General features: G+C 41.9%; 1 protein-coding gene across 1 annotated transcript in view; it reads left to right on the top strand.

Annotated features, from left to right (window-relative positions):
* tead1a (TEA domain family member 1a) overlaps positions 1–15,000 on the top strand; it is a 48,681-nt gene that overhangs the window by 24,218 nt on the left and 9,463 nt on the right. The window contains exons 3-8 of the mRNA XM_072386604.1: positions 3,273–3,337; positions 6,341–6,403; positions 8,043–8,174; positions 8,363–8,412; positions 11,397–11,458; positions 14,529–14,656. Coding sequence (XP_072242705.1) covers positions 3,273–3,337; positions 6,341–6,403; positions 8,043–8,174; positions 8,363–8,412; positions 11,397–11,458; positions 14,529–14,656 — 500 coding nt within the window. The remainder of the gene's footprint in view (positions 1–3,272; positions 3,338–6,340; positions 6,404–8,042; positions 8,175–8,362; positions 8,413–11,396; positions 11,459–14,528; positions 14,657–15,000) is intronic.

Genomic DNA, 15,000 nt, shown 5'->3' with positions numbered 1-15,000 from the left:
TTAATCAATTGCTGCACCTATTCATGAGTTATTGCACTGTAACTGGAAAACATGCAGCGCCCTTATGGATCATACTTTTGATTTTTGTTTTTTTCCTATACACCTGCCTGCCAATATGATTAGTCATGTATTTATTCATTTTGATGACTGTTGAACGGTATCTGACCTGACTGACTGACTGACTATCTTAAGGGACCTATTAAGGCAGACATTGCATACTGAGGCCTTATTTTAATCATAGTTAATAGTTAAAGATGTGTACGGGTTTCGGTTTTATGGTGTTTTATCAGGGTGGAGATTGTAAAAACACACAGATTATAGTCCATCATATTGTGTTATGACCTCCATGATAATATTAGAAATGTTTCAGAGCTTTACCTTGAACAATTACATTTTATTCAGACAGGGGCTGCCTCTTAGTTTCCTGAAAGCAGGCCAGATACACAGCTGCTGTTCCTCTGTACTGCTTTTAGTCAGTACCTGTGATGTTGCCACCTGTTGTGCTGTGCAGGTGACATTAACTGTCAGCAGGGAACCCGACAGCTTGTTTGTAACAAATAGCATATTAACTTGTAACAGTGGCTGTGATAATTTCAGAAATCCTGCTTGGAAAGATGAAGTGAGATCTCAAATCTTTGCACTTAAAATGCTGTTGTAACAGGCACACTCCAGGCTCCAGGCAAACTCCAGGCTCTGGGCCAGAGTTTTGGCCCCTGTGGTCACCGGGGTCCTCTCAGGGTACACAACAATACAAGCCACTCAACTGCAGTAAGTGCGGTCAGTGAGGCTTTGACCTTATTCTGAAACGGCTCTTTTGAGCTGTTCCATAAAGCAGCTGAAGCTCTTAATCACTCTGCTAACTGAGTGACGGGACGAGCAGAACACGGCTGCGGTGGCGTCACAGAAAACGGACACGTTTCGACTACATTAAATACAGGAAGCTGTAGATTTTTTTTTATACTGTATTTTGAGCTATCTTGTGTCATCTGAAATGGATTTAATTTTCACATCGTTTTGAGATTTTTGTTCAGCTTCTGTCGAGTTTTCAAACCTTCAGTAAATGATCCAAAATCACATTACAAATGTGTCATTTCTGTTTTGAGTGGGGTGTCCATGCACACCGAGTGGCCTCAGCCTGGAGACGGAGAGCGAGGGTTGCTTCTGTTCGTCATGGTTAATGACCATCTGACTTTGGCCTTGAAGTCTTTCACTGGCTGAAGAAGGAGGGAGCAGGAGGGAAGCCCATTCACGAGAAGAGGGACAGAGGAAGGGGGGGCGGGCAGCCAGACGAGAGCATGGATGGATGAAAGGAGGGAGGGGTGGTTGTTTCGTGTGTGTGTGTGTTTGCTGGAGAGTTTTTGAGAAAGAGGGAGGGTGAGAGCGAGGGATGTGTGCCGCAGGGTTAGTGAAGGATGATAATTCACCGTTAAGCCTCCTAGAAAGACCAGCTGGCCCCTCTGGAGTCAGATGTCAGCCTCCGCAGCCAGGCCTCATTCTGTTTATGTGTGTAAGTGTGTGTGTGCTGGCACTCATGCATGTATATACATCGACGTGTGTGTGTTTGCGTGTGTGCTGTCGTCGGTCACAGCTTTTGACTGCTAGAAGGAAAACACCTGCATGGGGAGCTGGAGATTTTATCAGTCTAAGCTCCCTATCTCAGTGTCAGCGGGACTGGTCAGAACACACACACACACACACACATGCACAAACACACACATGCACAAACACCATCTGCTAGTTAGTTAGGGCTATTGTTGCGAGCCATTTGGGTAGTGTGTAGAGGTTTGGCTTTGTGCAGATCTTGACCATCGGTTGGCCAGCTGGCCGGACTTCGGTTTTCCACTCGGCTGCAACAGAAAACGGGCCAAGAGAGAAATCAAACCAAACCAAACCAAACCAAACTGAGCCACAGAGGACCAAATTAGCTTGTTAGCAAATACAGCAGCAGTCAAATAACCTCATTTCACTGATTATCTAAATCTATCTGATGTATTTAGCTTTCAATCACTGTAAAGCTGTAATGTGGCCAGGCTGTGGAGACCTCTGCAACGTAACGTGTAAACACGCACACACCTGCTCACGCACACACATCTCTCTGTTGCAGGTTTTCTGGATTTAAAGTTGTGGTTTTCTGCATTTTTTTTCTTTCTCCCCTCTCTGTCCCCCTCTCCCTCACTAATCTATACTAGCCAGGTCATGCTGAGTCTGCTGTGCTCCCTATTGAATGGGCTGAATTATTCAGCATTGTGGGCGCGCGCGTGTGCGTGTATGTGCACGCACGCAAGCATGGGTACAGCTGGCCTGCTGGTTCCTTTAATCAGGGGACGGCCGGTCCACATGAATGCCTGCATTGTTGGGTCATGTGTATTCAGGGCCGTGGCGTGTGTGTGATTTTGAGTGTGTGTGTGTGTGTGTGTGTGGAGGACTCAACAGGGGTATCGGTGATTACAGCGTTTCTATGTGAAACTGCACGTCACAGGATCACTGGGTCAACAGCTCTAAATCAGGCACTAAGTTGTTTGTCGGGGTCATGTGATGTCTGCCTGCGATTGTCCCTGAGAAGGAAATAAAATAAAATGTGGTTTGATGTGTGTGTGCTGCAGAGGAAAAAAGGAGTTGGCATGTTTACAAAAAAACCTGAATTCATTGGGTTCGTCTGACCAAAACCAGACTTTAAAAAAACGCAAAAAAATGCAAAAAAAAACAAGTTAGTCTGACAGAAATCGTACAAATTCGAGCATCCCAACCCCAGAATGACACCTAACAGATAACTCCTGCAAATAAATGCTCAACTAGACCCAAATGGACCATTTTTTTACTTTTCATGAACAGTAAAGTGTAAGTGTATATTAATCCAGCTGAATTCCCGGTAAAGCTGCTGTCATTCACATATGTTTCTGTTTTGTGTCAGAAATCAGCTCATTAAGGCAACGTGCCAACTCCCTTAGAAAGCCTCCAGACTGTTGCTCTGCTCTAATAAAGTCCTGGTTTTACAGCAGCATCTGTTAAAATAACGTGTAAGCACATCTTTGCACGTGTCATGATCTCCTACAGAAAAAGTTAGAAGCAGCAGAATGTCTCGAACGTTTTCTCACACATTTCACAGTGTGGCGACGTCTTGACATACTAAAGTCAATAACTCGATTCTGCTCCTGTGCATGTTAAATAAGATGGATGGTGGTCCTCTTAAATGGCTAAGTTAAGCTGTCACCATACCTTGACCAACTGTGCACGTAACTGGGCTGAATGTGTTCTACGTCTCGTCTTTGCAGGTCGAAATGAGCTGATAGCCAGATACATCAAACTCCGAACAGGCAAGACGCGGACAAGGAAACAGGTAATAATGGGAGTGTTTTAAATCCAATCACACTGTCTACAGTATATTTATCACCGTGTACTGCGTTATACACACACCATGAGGGAAAAAGTAAGAACTGAAGTGATAAAAAGGTTGTCTGAAAAAGCTGAACTGTGAGGAAATCTGAACAAAGGAAAAAAACATTGAATTTACAGGTTTACTTTTCATTGTGATTAAGTGAAGGACACTGCTGCCTCTTTTCACTCTCAACAATAATGTCACATACATGGAGAGTAAAGAGATCAGAGGGAGGAGAGGTGCATGATGGGAGGTCCCCCAGCAGTCTGGACCTATAGCAGCATAACTATGGGATGTTTCAGGGTCACCTGAGCTATCCCTAACTATAAGCTTTATCAGAAAGGAAAGTTTTAAGCCTAATCTTAAAAGTAGCGAGGGTGTCTGCTTCTTGAACCCAAACTGGCAGCTGGTTCCACAGAGAGGGGCCTGATAACTGAAGGCTCTGCCTCCCATTCTACTTTTAGAAAATCTGGGAACAACAAGTAGACCTGCAGTCTGAGAGCAAAGTGCTCTGTTGGGAAAATATCCAACTACGAGATCTTTAAGATGTGATGGAGCTCGGTCATTAAGAGCTTTATATGTGAGGAGAATAATTTTAGATTCTATTCTGAATTTAAGAGGGAGCCAATGAAGAGAAGCTAAAACTGGCTAAATATGGTGTCTGCTGTTAGTTCTCATCAGAACTCTGGCTGCAGCATTTTGGATCAACTGGAGGCTTTTCAGGGAGTTCTTTGGCAGCAAAGAATGGCCATAGTCCAGTCTTGAAGAAACAAATGCATGGAGCAGTTTTTCTGCGTCACTCTGAGACAGGATGTTTGCAATATTATGAAGGGGAAAGAAAACCTGTTTTATTTGTGCATCAAATGATAAATTCTGGTTAAAAAAAGATAACTCCAAGGTTCCTCACTGTAGTATGAGAAGCTGAGGAAATGCCGTCTGGAGTAAGTATATAACTAGTCAGATTCTTCCTGAAGAATAAATTTGTATAAAAGAAGTGAACGTCACCACAAGGATGTCAGCCATTGCTTATGGATGATCCCTTTGAAGCCTGGAAATTAGCATTTGTCTGTTGCTGTCTTGTTTTTTTTCTTTTCGGTGATAGAAGTGACCATATTTGGACGACAAGGTGAATCTGGGGAAGGATAAAAGTACTTGTCCCTGAGGTCAAATGTCCACTTAAGTATGGATCTATTTTCAGAACAACCACCAGCACCGATCACAAGGGTTGGATTTAGCTAATGACATTAAGAAAAATGAGTATTCAGTGGACTGGGCGTGGCTTCGCCATCTCTTATGTACTTTTGTACATATGCACCTGAAGACTGTATGAAAGAGATGAATTATTGGTGTCTGGATTCAGTTCAACATTGTAGTTGCCATCTTTGGCTTTTGAAATTAAGAGTTAGAAGTGAGTGGTGTGACATCTGACTGTGAACCACTGAAATGATGAACCCCAAGAACTCATTTGCTGTCACATGATTCATAAAGGTGTTAATGCCAGATGGAGGGGAGGAAGTAGAGAGTTAAAGGAAACAGATAACAACAAAACACCACAGTATGAGTCGGATGTGATCTGCATGTTACCAAGAGGAATATTTTGAACCGAAGTGACACAGTCGACTCCCGTTGAGAAAGCAGACATTGAGGCATACAACGTTTTATCAGTTAGGCTCACAACTTCGCTACCAAGATCATCAACAGTGATCACTGTTGTAAATAACACAGCTCACTGCAGCTGTGTTTTTAAGCATTAGGTCAGAATAAAGGAGAAAAATGTCAGTACTTGCTGCGATAATCTGCAATAAAAGTGAAAATAAATGGCAGCAGCTTGAATGTTATAAAGTCAGGAAAAAGTTAAGCTAATTAAGTGGTCAGTGCATACAAGGGCATTATGTAACTCTGCTTTTCCTGACCACAGACAAGTGTTTTCAGGTGCTGTGGGGGTAGTTTTGCTTGGATTTCCCTCCTTTAAAACTACAACAAGTTTCAAAGATTGTACTTTCATTGTAAGAAATCACTTCCTGCCCTCAGTTTGTATTTTGTGCCATAGGAAGCTACCGATTTAGTTGTGTCTTTTAAATCAAAATAAAGCCCTGCTCTTTTATCATATATCTATCATATCTATTAGAAAAGACATGGAACTATAGATTGAAACAATAAGATTTACTGTGCTCACAGAAGCAGGACTGGAGTCATTTTCCCATAAATTTCTGTCTCCCATTAGACGCGCCCCCTGCTGGCCATTAGCTATAAGGCAGGTTTAAGTCATGTCTGCATTGGCTTCATTTTTCAGATCTTTTCCGTTTTTTCATACCACTCATGAAAACAGCACATCCTGAAGTGTACAAACATAAACTTGATGGTTAACAAAGCTCTGTGAAACACGCCGCTAATGCACTGAAAGGCCTCTAATTTAAAGGGCCTCTTCTTGATGTCCCTTTAAATTGCAATAAAACATTATAATTTACAGGAAGTAGATATGTTTGTCACGTACATCTTTGTGTCAGATTTACACTACACACAGGCACCAAACCTGATGGCATACAAAATTTGCCTCAGAATTAAACCACAAGGGCATTTTTTCTTTTAGTAGGGACATTATTCTCGCCATATTAAACCATATTAAATAAAAAAGGAAATAACAAATGATCACATAGCTGTCCAAGTAAAAACAGAGACTGTTTTGATTCTTTGAAACAGTACATAACATGGTAGTAAAGTGTAGTTCTTGGCCTGTGTTCCCAGGTGTCCTTTTGCTCTCTCAAAAGATGTGCATAGATGGGTCTATTCACTGTTGTCAGGGGAGTAGTGCATGTGTGTCTGTGTGTACTTCCAGTATGGCAACAATCCTTTCATAACCATGGCAACGCACTGTTTGGTCCTTCCTCCTCTCTTTTCTATCCTCCAACCCCCCCTCCCCTTCCTTTTACCCTTCCCTCTCCTCGCCTCCCTTCTCCTCTCCAGGTATCCAGTCATATCCAGGTCTTGGCCAGAAGAAAATCCAGGGAGTTCCAGTCCAAACTAAAGGTAAGGAGCAGTAGAAATCCATAACATTTCTGCTCCACGATTAATTTCCTGTGAAAAATCCACTGGCGCGCAGGAAGTGCTGTGTTTTACAATCCTGGTTTGTTTGGAACAAACACAGCTGATTAGTGAAGATTAGACCTCATGACTGCAGCGGATGAACAGGCTGAAAAAGCACCACCCACAGAAACCCAGATAGGTTTCTCTACGGCACATAATGCACAAGAACAATCTCAGTTCAGTGTTAGGCTCTTGCTGTGACTGGAAGGATGCCTGTCACAGTATCTGCAGTATCCTAGGTGTCTAATTAGGCCTGTTTAGGTTTTCCAGTCTCCCCCTCCTCTTCTAGCCTTTCTCCTCTATGCATACATTCATTCATTTTCCTCGCCTCTTCCCTCCCTTCTCCTTACTCTCTGTCCACCCTCCTTCCAGTCTATTAATCTCCTTCCCTCCTTGTCTCGTCCTCTCTTTTGGCGTCTCACTTTCTGTGTCTTCCTCACTGTTGGTTGTAATTAACTTCGTGTAAAGCAACAAAGGAGCTCTTGTTCTCCGAGAAGACAAGTCAGAACTCTGAATTGATGTTGGCCGTCATAAAATAAATGACACGCATCTAATTATAGTCGAGAGCAAAGATTATCAGTATAGATCAGTATGATATTACTGAAATGGTAAAAATGCTGAAAATTATTTCTTTGGAACAGGAAATGTATTTAATTAAGACTTTTTTTCCACGATTCATGAAAACATTTTTGGGTTGTTTTTCCCGTTTTTGTCTGATAAATGCTTCAAAATCCCAAGATATTATATGTCAAGTTCCAGATAAAACAGAAAGGCAGCAGATCCTCAAGTGTGGCAATATTCAAGTTGGGCTGGATGATGTGTCCAGTCTTAGATATACAGTGTATAATTCCTACGGAGCTCCTTTGGTTGCTATAGAACAGTAAGACATATTAAACCACTCAAGTTTATACCCACAACAGCAGCTGATATGCATTGATCCACATCTGAAAAGTGGCTAAAAACTTATTTTGTCTGCTGTTTAAAAAGAAAAGGAGACGTATGATCTTAGTAAATAATGTGTATTTTCTTTCTTTTGATTTGATCATTGCATGGGAGCTTAAACTAAAACACACGGGCTGCTTGTTCAGGTCAAGGATGTTATCAAACCCATATGGCTCCTGGTATTTAATATGAAAATCCAGCATGATTCCCGTCTCAGTACCTCCTATAATGTTATTACCTCTCCCAGGAGGGGAGATTTCTCTCAGTGCCAATTAACTTGAGTGAAGCTGCCAATTAGTGATTCTCCAGCTATCACAGTGCCTCTAATTCTATTTCGTTCAACTGTTTTGTGCTCCATGTTACCTTTTGTTCAGATTCTATAAATGAGCCCACAAATTTGATGTCTCTATAAATCTGCAGGGTTTAATTGTTTGCCTCGAGGCGGCTCCAGCCGCTGATGTTCACCGTGTCGTACGAGCTACATTTAGCTCTGCTGCACACCTTTGATGTGGCCTTGGTTTTTATTGGGATTTTAGATTCCTTTGCCCAAAATAACTGCTGTATTTCATGTGTAACCGTGCTGCCGTGCGTGAAGTGCACTCGTAATGATGATGGGGTTAATGTGAGCGTTCACGTGCAGGACCAGAATGCCAAGGAGAAAGCTCTGCAGAGCATCTCGTCCATGTCTTCGGCTCAGATCGTCTCGGCCACCGCCATCCACAGCAAGCTGCTGCCTGGAATAGTCCGAGCCAGCTTCCCCGGCAACGCACAGGTAACTCACACGTGTGCAACTCGACAGCAGGCAATTATTCTCCACAAATAATTACTCACTGTTTCTTTTTGTAGAATGAGCTGGCCACATTTGCACTGTTCAAAGTGCTCGAAGAGCAAGCACACATTGCTTTACATTAATAGATTGCATTTTCACGTCAGTGTTTTAATGTGTGCGTCTATTTTCAGCTGTGGCAGGGGATGATTCCTGGAGGACAGTCCAGCTCCACCACAGAAGAGTGAGTCAAGCTCAGATTACACACTCATGTCTGACTTACTGCTTACTGTCTTACTGACTTACTGTCAACCTTTATTTGTGATCGGTGGGTAGTTGGTTGTTCAATTCATTCTTCTGAACTAGCAACCGATCATTTTTAGGCATCTGTTAAGTCTAAAGACAATATTTTCTTTAGTGTAAAATCTTGAAAAAATAAGAATTTCTGTCTTTTCATTAGCTTCAAACTAGGGCTGGGCGATAAAGCGATAGAGGAATAACTTTTCCTCGATATAAATATGAAACATGATCAGTATACTTTTTCGATAGATTACATTCGTCCATCTTATAACAGACGATATGAATAGCCAATGACAACGAGAGTTCCGCCACGCTGAACCAATCACGTGCCTGGAATAGAGTCATGCCAGCAGCTAGTCGTGGTGTGTTTGTTTGAGCTGTATAAAAAAGAAAATGAGTGCTCCCTCGGAAGAAACGTCGGAAGGCACAGCCCACAGCGTGAGGGATGACCTTGTTGATAAGAAGGGCCCATAAGGTTCAATGGTGTGGAGGTATTTTGGTTTTTTGAAGTCCGACATGAAACAGAGTAGTGTTCACTGCAAATTATGTCGAGCATATGTTCCGACAAAGACGGGGAATAACGCTAATCTTTATCATCACCCAAAGCAGCGGCACCCGTTTGAGCACGGAGAATGCAAACTTTTACAAACACAGCCCGGAACAAGTGCTAATCTTCCCCCAATAACAACGCCTGTGCAGCAGCAACAGAAGACCAGAGTCTGCTTTATCCAGCGCCGTATGACAAAGAATCTAAGAGACAACGTGATGTTACAAACGTAGTAGCTTATTGTATTGCAAAATACATGTTACCTATAAGCACAGTGGAAAATAAGGGGTTCAAGTTATGAAGCCAATATATATCGATATAGACTGATATAAGAAAAAAAAATATCGTGATATGACTTTTTCCCATATCGCCCAGCCCTACTTCGAACTGTTCCTCCTTTCTTCTCTTCTATGTTACAACATTGGCCCAGAAGAGACCGACCAAACACTGGCTAAATGGCGGTTATTTAATTGTTTGCAATTTGCAAGATGTGCCACTAGAGGTCACTACATCCTACACACTGTTCCTTTAAAAGCAAAATAAAAGTTTCTTGCAAAATCTAGTGTATTAAACACAGCAAACAGGCTTCATTCATAAAAAGCCATGAACTCTGTCCAGTAAATTCTCCCAGTCGCTGTTAACAGTGGCGTTTTTATTTAAAGGAAGTGATTCCTGATACAATAAGGAAGCTGAGGTTATGTAGAAACAGCTGCTCAGATGTCCACAAATATTACAAGATGCCGAGTTTGTGTTTTTAAAATATGTATTTTGAATCTGATGCAAGTTGTTGGCTTTCTACTTTTCATCAGTAGAAAAAATGAAGTTAAGTGACTGATGCAAAAAAAAAAAGCACAGAAGATCTTCCCTGTGTTATGAAATGATGGGCCGTGCACACATTTGCTGTCATGCTTTAGAGGCTGACACAAAGACGCCTTCAGTAGCCATCGAAAAATGCCAAGAGACAATGTGGTGTGATGTTCCAGGACTTCATATTAGTTTCTCTGTAATACAGTTTGCTTTCTCTGATTCATATTGTTGAAAGATCTGAATGTATGAATGTGTGAAATCAATACATGTGCAACAGAAAGCACATAGTAAACTTTAGTGTAAAATTCGATCAAACTGTTTCACATGAGAAAGCTAACCGAGCTTCATCTGTGAAGCAATAATGATAAGGTTATAAATTTGATTTTAATCTCCGATAAACAACACAACAGGGATGAACACGCTGCTGTTGTAATGTTGTGTGTTTCCCTTAGTCATGATACGGAGCATTACGGTCAATGTCTGGAGTAAATAAACATGGTTCATTAGTTTTATTAGAGGAATCAACCACAGCTTCAGTCTCCTCTGATTTACAGCCTGATCAGAGCAGAGGGAGACATGATCATGATAGGATTTTTTATGATTATTAACCTGCATGTCAGCAACATCACCAACAGAACACGGGAGCTAATCCATTATTACTTACCGATAGCAGCAATGAGGCCAACTCTGCATGTGTTTATCACAGGAACGTTCACAAACTCCTCTAGTGTTGCTTTAACGTTTGATTATTAAGGGGATTGTGTCTTTCACAAGATTTGTTTGTATTCCACCAACTTTTGAGTTTATTTGATCCAAAGAGAGTTATTTGATTTTCGGGCTCTTTGGAAAGACGATGATCGTCAAACAGATGTAAATGCCTGTATCTGCACTCTATATAACACTTATACAGAGCCAGGCACGGAAATGTATTAATTGATATGATCCTCACTGACGAACAAACTTCATCTTACGAAAAAGAAGCTTTTCATTCAGTGTTGTTGGTGCTTTCAGGTGAAGATTGTCAAGTTTTTTTCCCTAAAGATACAGTTGCATCTTTTTATTTGTAGGAGCCAAACATCAGAAGACTTCTTCAGAGTCTCAGTCATAAACATTCAAATGTGCCGTCAGGCTGAATCTGCACATGCATGATCATCTCAGCTGATGATTCAGAAACCTTACTGTGCTTAAACTCACATGTCCACATGTTACTGCTGATTATTGCTATTGTCAATACAAAGACCACCTGTAGAGTTAAAAATGAAGTAAACAGATCTTAAACCCTGCCTCCTGCTGTTTCCTTGTCTTGCATCAGTGTCTGCTGCATGGCTCAGAGTGTTTCACCGCCAGCGGCTGGAACATGTGCACGATGGTAATGGTAGTAAATGGGACTGTGTCGCTTGTACTGAACTCAGAGCTGCTCTTGACCTCTGTGCTCCTGATTCTGTTCATACGAGACACAGAACAGAATTCTTTTTGTATAATGTGGGCACAATGAGACTGGTCCCACTGTGTGTCTCCTCTTTCAGCCTTTTCTGTATGTAATGTTCTTCTTTCTGTTTCTCTGTCTCTCTCAGCATCAAGCCGTTCTCCCAGCAAGCCTACTCTGTGCAGACAGCAGGCACCACCACAATCTCAGGTGAGAGGGACTGCGGGACAATTATCTTTTTTTCTGAAAAGCGGACTGGCGGTTCTTTCTCCTGCCATTTACGCTGCTTCCTCACCACAGGGTGGTTTCTGACTCTGTTGGGGCACCTGGGTCTCCTGCACTTCATTCTTTGTCTTGTGAAGAGGTCAAAAAGACTGTGTCAGTCTGACTTTTCTTATCTACGACCAATAGGTTCATCTTGGTTCTTACAGAATCTTACTTTTAAAACCTGACATTTAAACAGAAATTAGGTGTTGGTTGGTGTTGAATCAGAAGAAATTTAGCCGATTATATTAGATTTGCATGTTTAGATGGCACTTGAAAGAACTAATTACTGATATTTTGACCAAAACGCGTTAGAGCAACCAAAATAATTGTAACTCGATGTACTGCTGCATATATATGATCAGCTAAAGTCAAATGGACTTAGGTGCTCTTTTAGTAAAAACAGTAAAGTGTAAAGCCTAGTTTATGCTTCTGCGTCAAGTCGACTTGGACCCCTACAGGCTACGCTGTAGCCTGACGTGCACCTCCAAAAAAATCCTAACTACGTGTCGAGTTGACGGCATTTGTTCTTCAATATTAATGAGCTCCAACTGCCAATACAGCCGCTCCACCTCGGTTGCCATTGTTTACTGTTGTTAACTGTGACTGGAAGAAAAAGCAAGAATTCGGCTATAACCCCTGAAACCGCAGCACCGTGCTGCCGCCACACCCCCCCTAGCAGCATGGCGGTGAATTGCAGAGCAACGTGTTCGCTCACCGTCGACGTGACGCAGAAGCATAAACTACACTTAAGTGTATATTCATGCAGCTGGCTTCCCAATAAAGCTGCTCTGATTCACATATATTTATCTTTTGTCAGACGGCTAAACGTCAGAAGTTGTGAGAAAGCATTTCCAGACTGTGGCTCTGCAGCAACAATTAACAAAATCAGAGCTCAAGTTAAGACGGTTATACTTACATGTACAGTTATCTCCCAAAGAGAAAGTTAGAAGCGGCAGAATGTCTTCAACATCTTCTCATACAGTCCACAGCTTTGTGACGTCAGACACGCTACAACTTCCAAATTCCAAATGAATTCCAAATTAAATTGAAGGCATCAGCTTGATTAATGATTGATTGATTATTCAATTTCCAAACTGAACTGAATGCATCATTAGAGCTGCCAAATGCTGAATAGGCCAGACTTCTTGAACAGTTTCCTTCCCATGAGCCCTTTTTACACTGGTAAAAACACCCTTTAGCATTCAGGAGCACATGCTAATTGTCACTGAGGATGCTGCGGTTGGGGCTACAAGAGTGAGAACGGCTCACTTTTTCTTGACAGAATGGCACATTCACCTCTGAAACTGTAAAAAAGCAGTCAGCTGACTCTTTGTCCTGCTGTGTGGGGCTGACATCCATGTTCCTGCTAAAAAAAAATTAACTGACAGAGTTTTGCTTATCAGAAATGTGGTCCAACATGTCCAGTGATGCCATCCCCACATGTTGTCATAGTTACAGGCTTGTCCCTGGGATGTAGCGGTAGTTACTGGACCAGTAAATTGTTGTCTTCAAAGCGCTGAAAGTAAACGCACCACTGCTGGCAATATGAAGGGATTTAATCATGTTGTTTAGTGAGCGTGCCCGCGCGCAACTTTTGGTGTAAAACTATTATTCAGACACGTTGAGTCGGTTCTGTGACTAGTGTACTTCCACTGAGCTTCATGTCTTCCCCCAAGTGCACATCCATACCTTCCAAACAGGATGAAGGTGGCACATCAATTCTGCCTTAAAGAGAGGCACCATTGAAAGTGCTAAAGGCTGCCTATGCATGGATAGAGCTAATGTTTGAGATGTAAATCTGATGCAAAATATAAAATCACGATGACAAATAGGAATAAATGAGAGATAAAACATAGCAACCGCACAAAGTAATTCATTTATTTATCATATTCTACTCGAGTGGAAAGCTGCGGTGAAGAGGGAAGCGATTTGAAGGTTTATGGAGAAGTAAACTATTCGGTCACAACGAGAACTCGACCACCTCTGCTTTTTAATCCTGGAACATGTGAGAGCAACTGGCAGGCTGGCTGCAGTGCTCCTGCAGAGGTGTGGATGTGTTAAATAGGATGATGCCAATCCATTTAAAACTTTAAAAGTAAGCAATAAAATCTTTAAGTCTGTCTGGAAATGTTCAAGCAGCCAGTGAAAGTCATTTAACTTGATTTGTGGGAGGAAAAGTTATGATAAACTGACGTTAGCCACAGGGGAGATGCAGATTTTGCAAACATTAGTAACTAACTTTCAGGCCAGGCAAAAATGATAATGTGCATTTTGAGTGAACTGCACCTTATTTCTCATGAAAATCGAACACGTTTCCTTCCATCCTGCGAGTCGTGGGCCTGTGGTCTCATTTGTAAACTCCATGAATGGCTGATTATCTGTGGGTTCATGATTGTTTTTTTATTCTGAAACCAAACTGATTTGCTTCATTTTTTCAAATTGATTTAATAAATGAAGCATGAAGAACATATTTTATGGAAAAGCAACGGGGCAGTTGAGCGTGTCCCACCCATTCAGTGGTGACAGTGTAAGCCAATCAGAAGCAGAGGAGGGCAGGTTGGCGTTGCTATCCTTAGAAGAAACACTCGGTGGAAGATGAGGCTTATGAGAGGAGATTTAGAAATGGTTCTTCTCATTGCTTCCTGAGAAATAAATGGATATAATCTGTATGCATCTGTGTAACCTGCACCGCACCAGAGTGACGGGTCAACCAAAGCTCATTTTCAGGATTTTAAGAAAGCAACACGTCCTTTTATATACTTTAAAAACCCCACTGAGGTTTCCGTGTGGAAGATGTTCGCTGCTAGTTAAAGTAACACAATATTAAATGATAATACAGATGTTTTTTTAAGTTAAATGTGGTTTTTCAGTCTGGCTTTTTCCAGTACTGGCTTAAATTTTACATGTAATGCTCGTATTAGTGCTTACCCTGCATGATTTTACATGATTACAATGGTCAATTGGGGGTTAAACTCTCTCTCTCTATATATATGTGTGTGTGTGTGTTGTCCAGCCTACGAGCCTCCTGCTGCAGCCCAAACACACAGAGAGCCGGCGTGGCAGGGTCGCTCCATCGGCACCACCAAACTACGACTGGTGGAGTTTTCGTCTTTTCTGGAGACACAGAGGGAGCAGGAGGCAGTGAGTACACGATCACACACACACACACACACACACACAGCACCAGTGTACAATAAGCACTCCCTATTGTCTCATAAACAGAGATGACAGATAACCCTACAGTGCAGAACAGCATTAAAGCCCTTTGTGTGTCTCCTACTATGAATAACCTTTGTAAAGCTCTATCTCTGCATCTGCTCAGTCTATCTGTCATCCTGTCACACTGTGGACTCGTTGTCATTTTTCTACCTTGGGCTCACAGACAGCTGGCATTCATCTTGTTGCTTTCTGTTTGGACAGTACATAAAAATGTTCTACAATGACTTTGAAGCCGATTCTGTGAAACAGCATCATGTGTCCTGCAT

Source organism: Leuresthes tenuis, unplaced genomic scaffold (genome assembly GCF_036924035.1).
Source record: "Leuresthes tenuis unplaced genomic scaffold, fLeuTen1.0.hap1 SCAF_5, whole genome shotgun sequence".
NCBI classification, from domain to species: Eukaryota; Metazoa; Chordata; class Actinopteri; order Atheriniformes; family Atherinopsidae; genus Leuresthes; species Leuresthes tenuis.
Note: the sequence above shows the minus strand (reverse complement) of the source record. Positions and strands in the feature narration are given on the sequence as shown.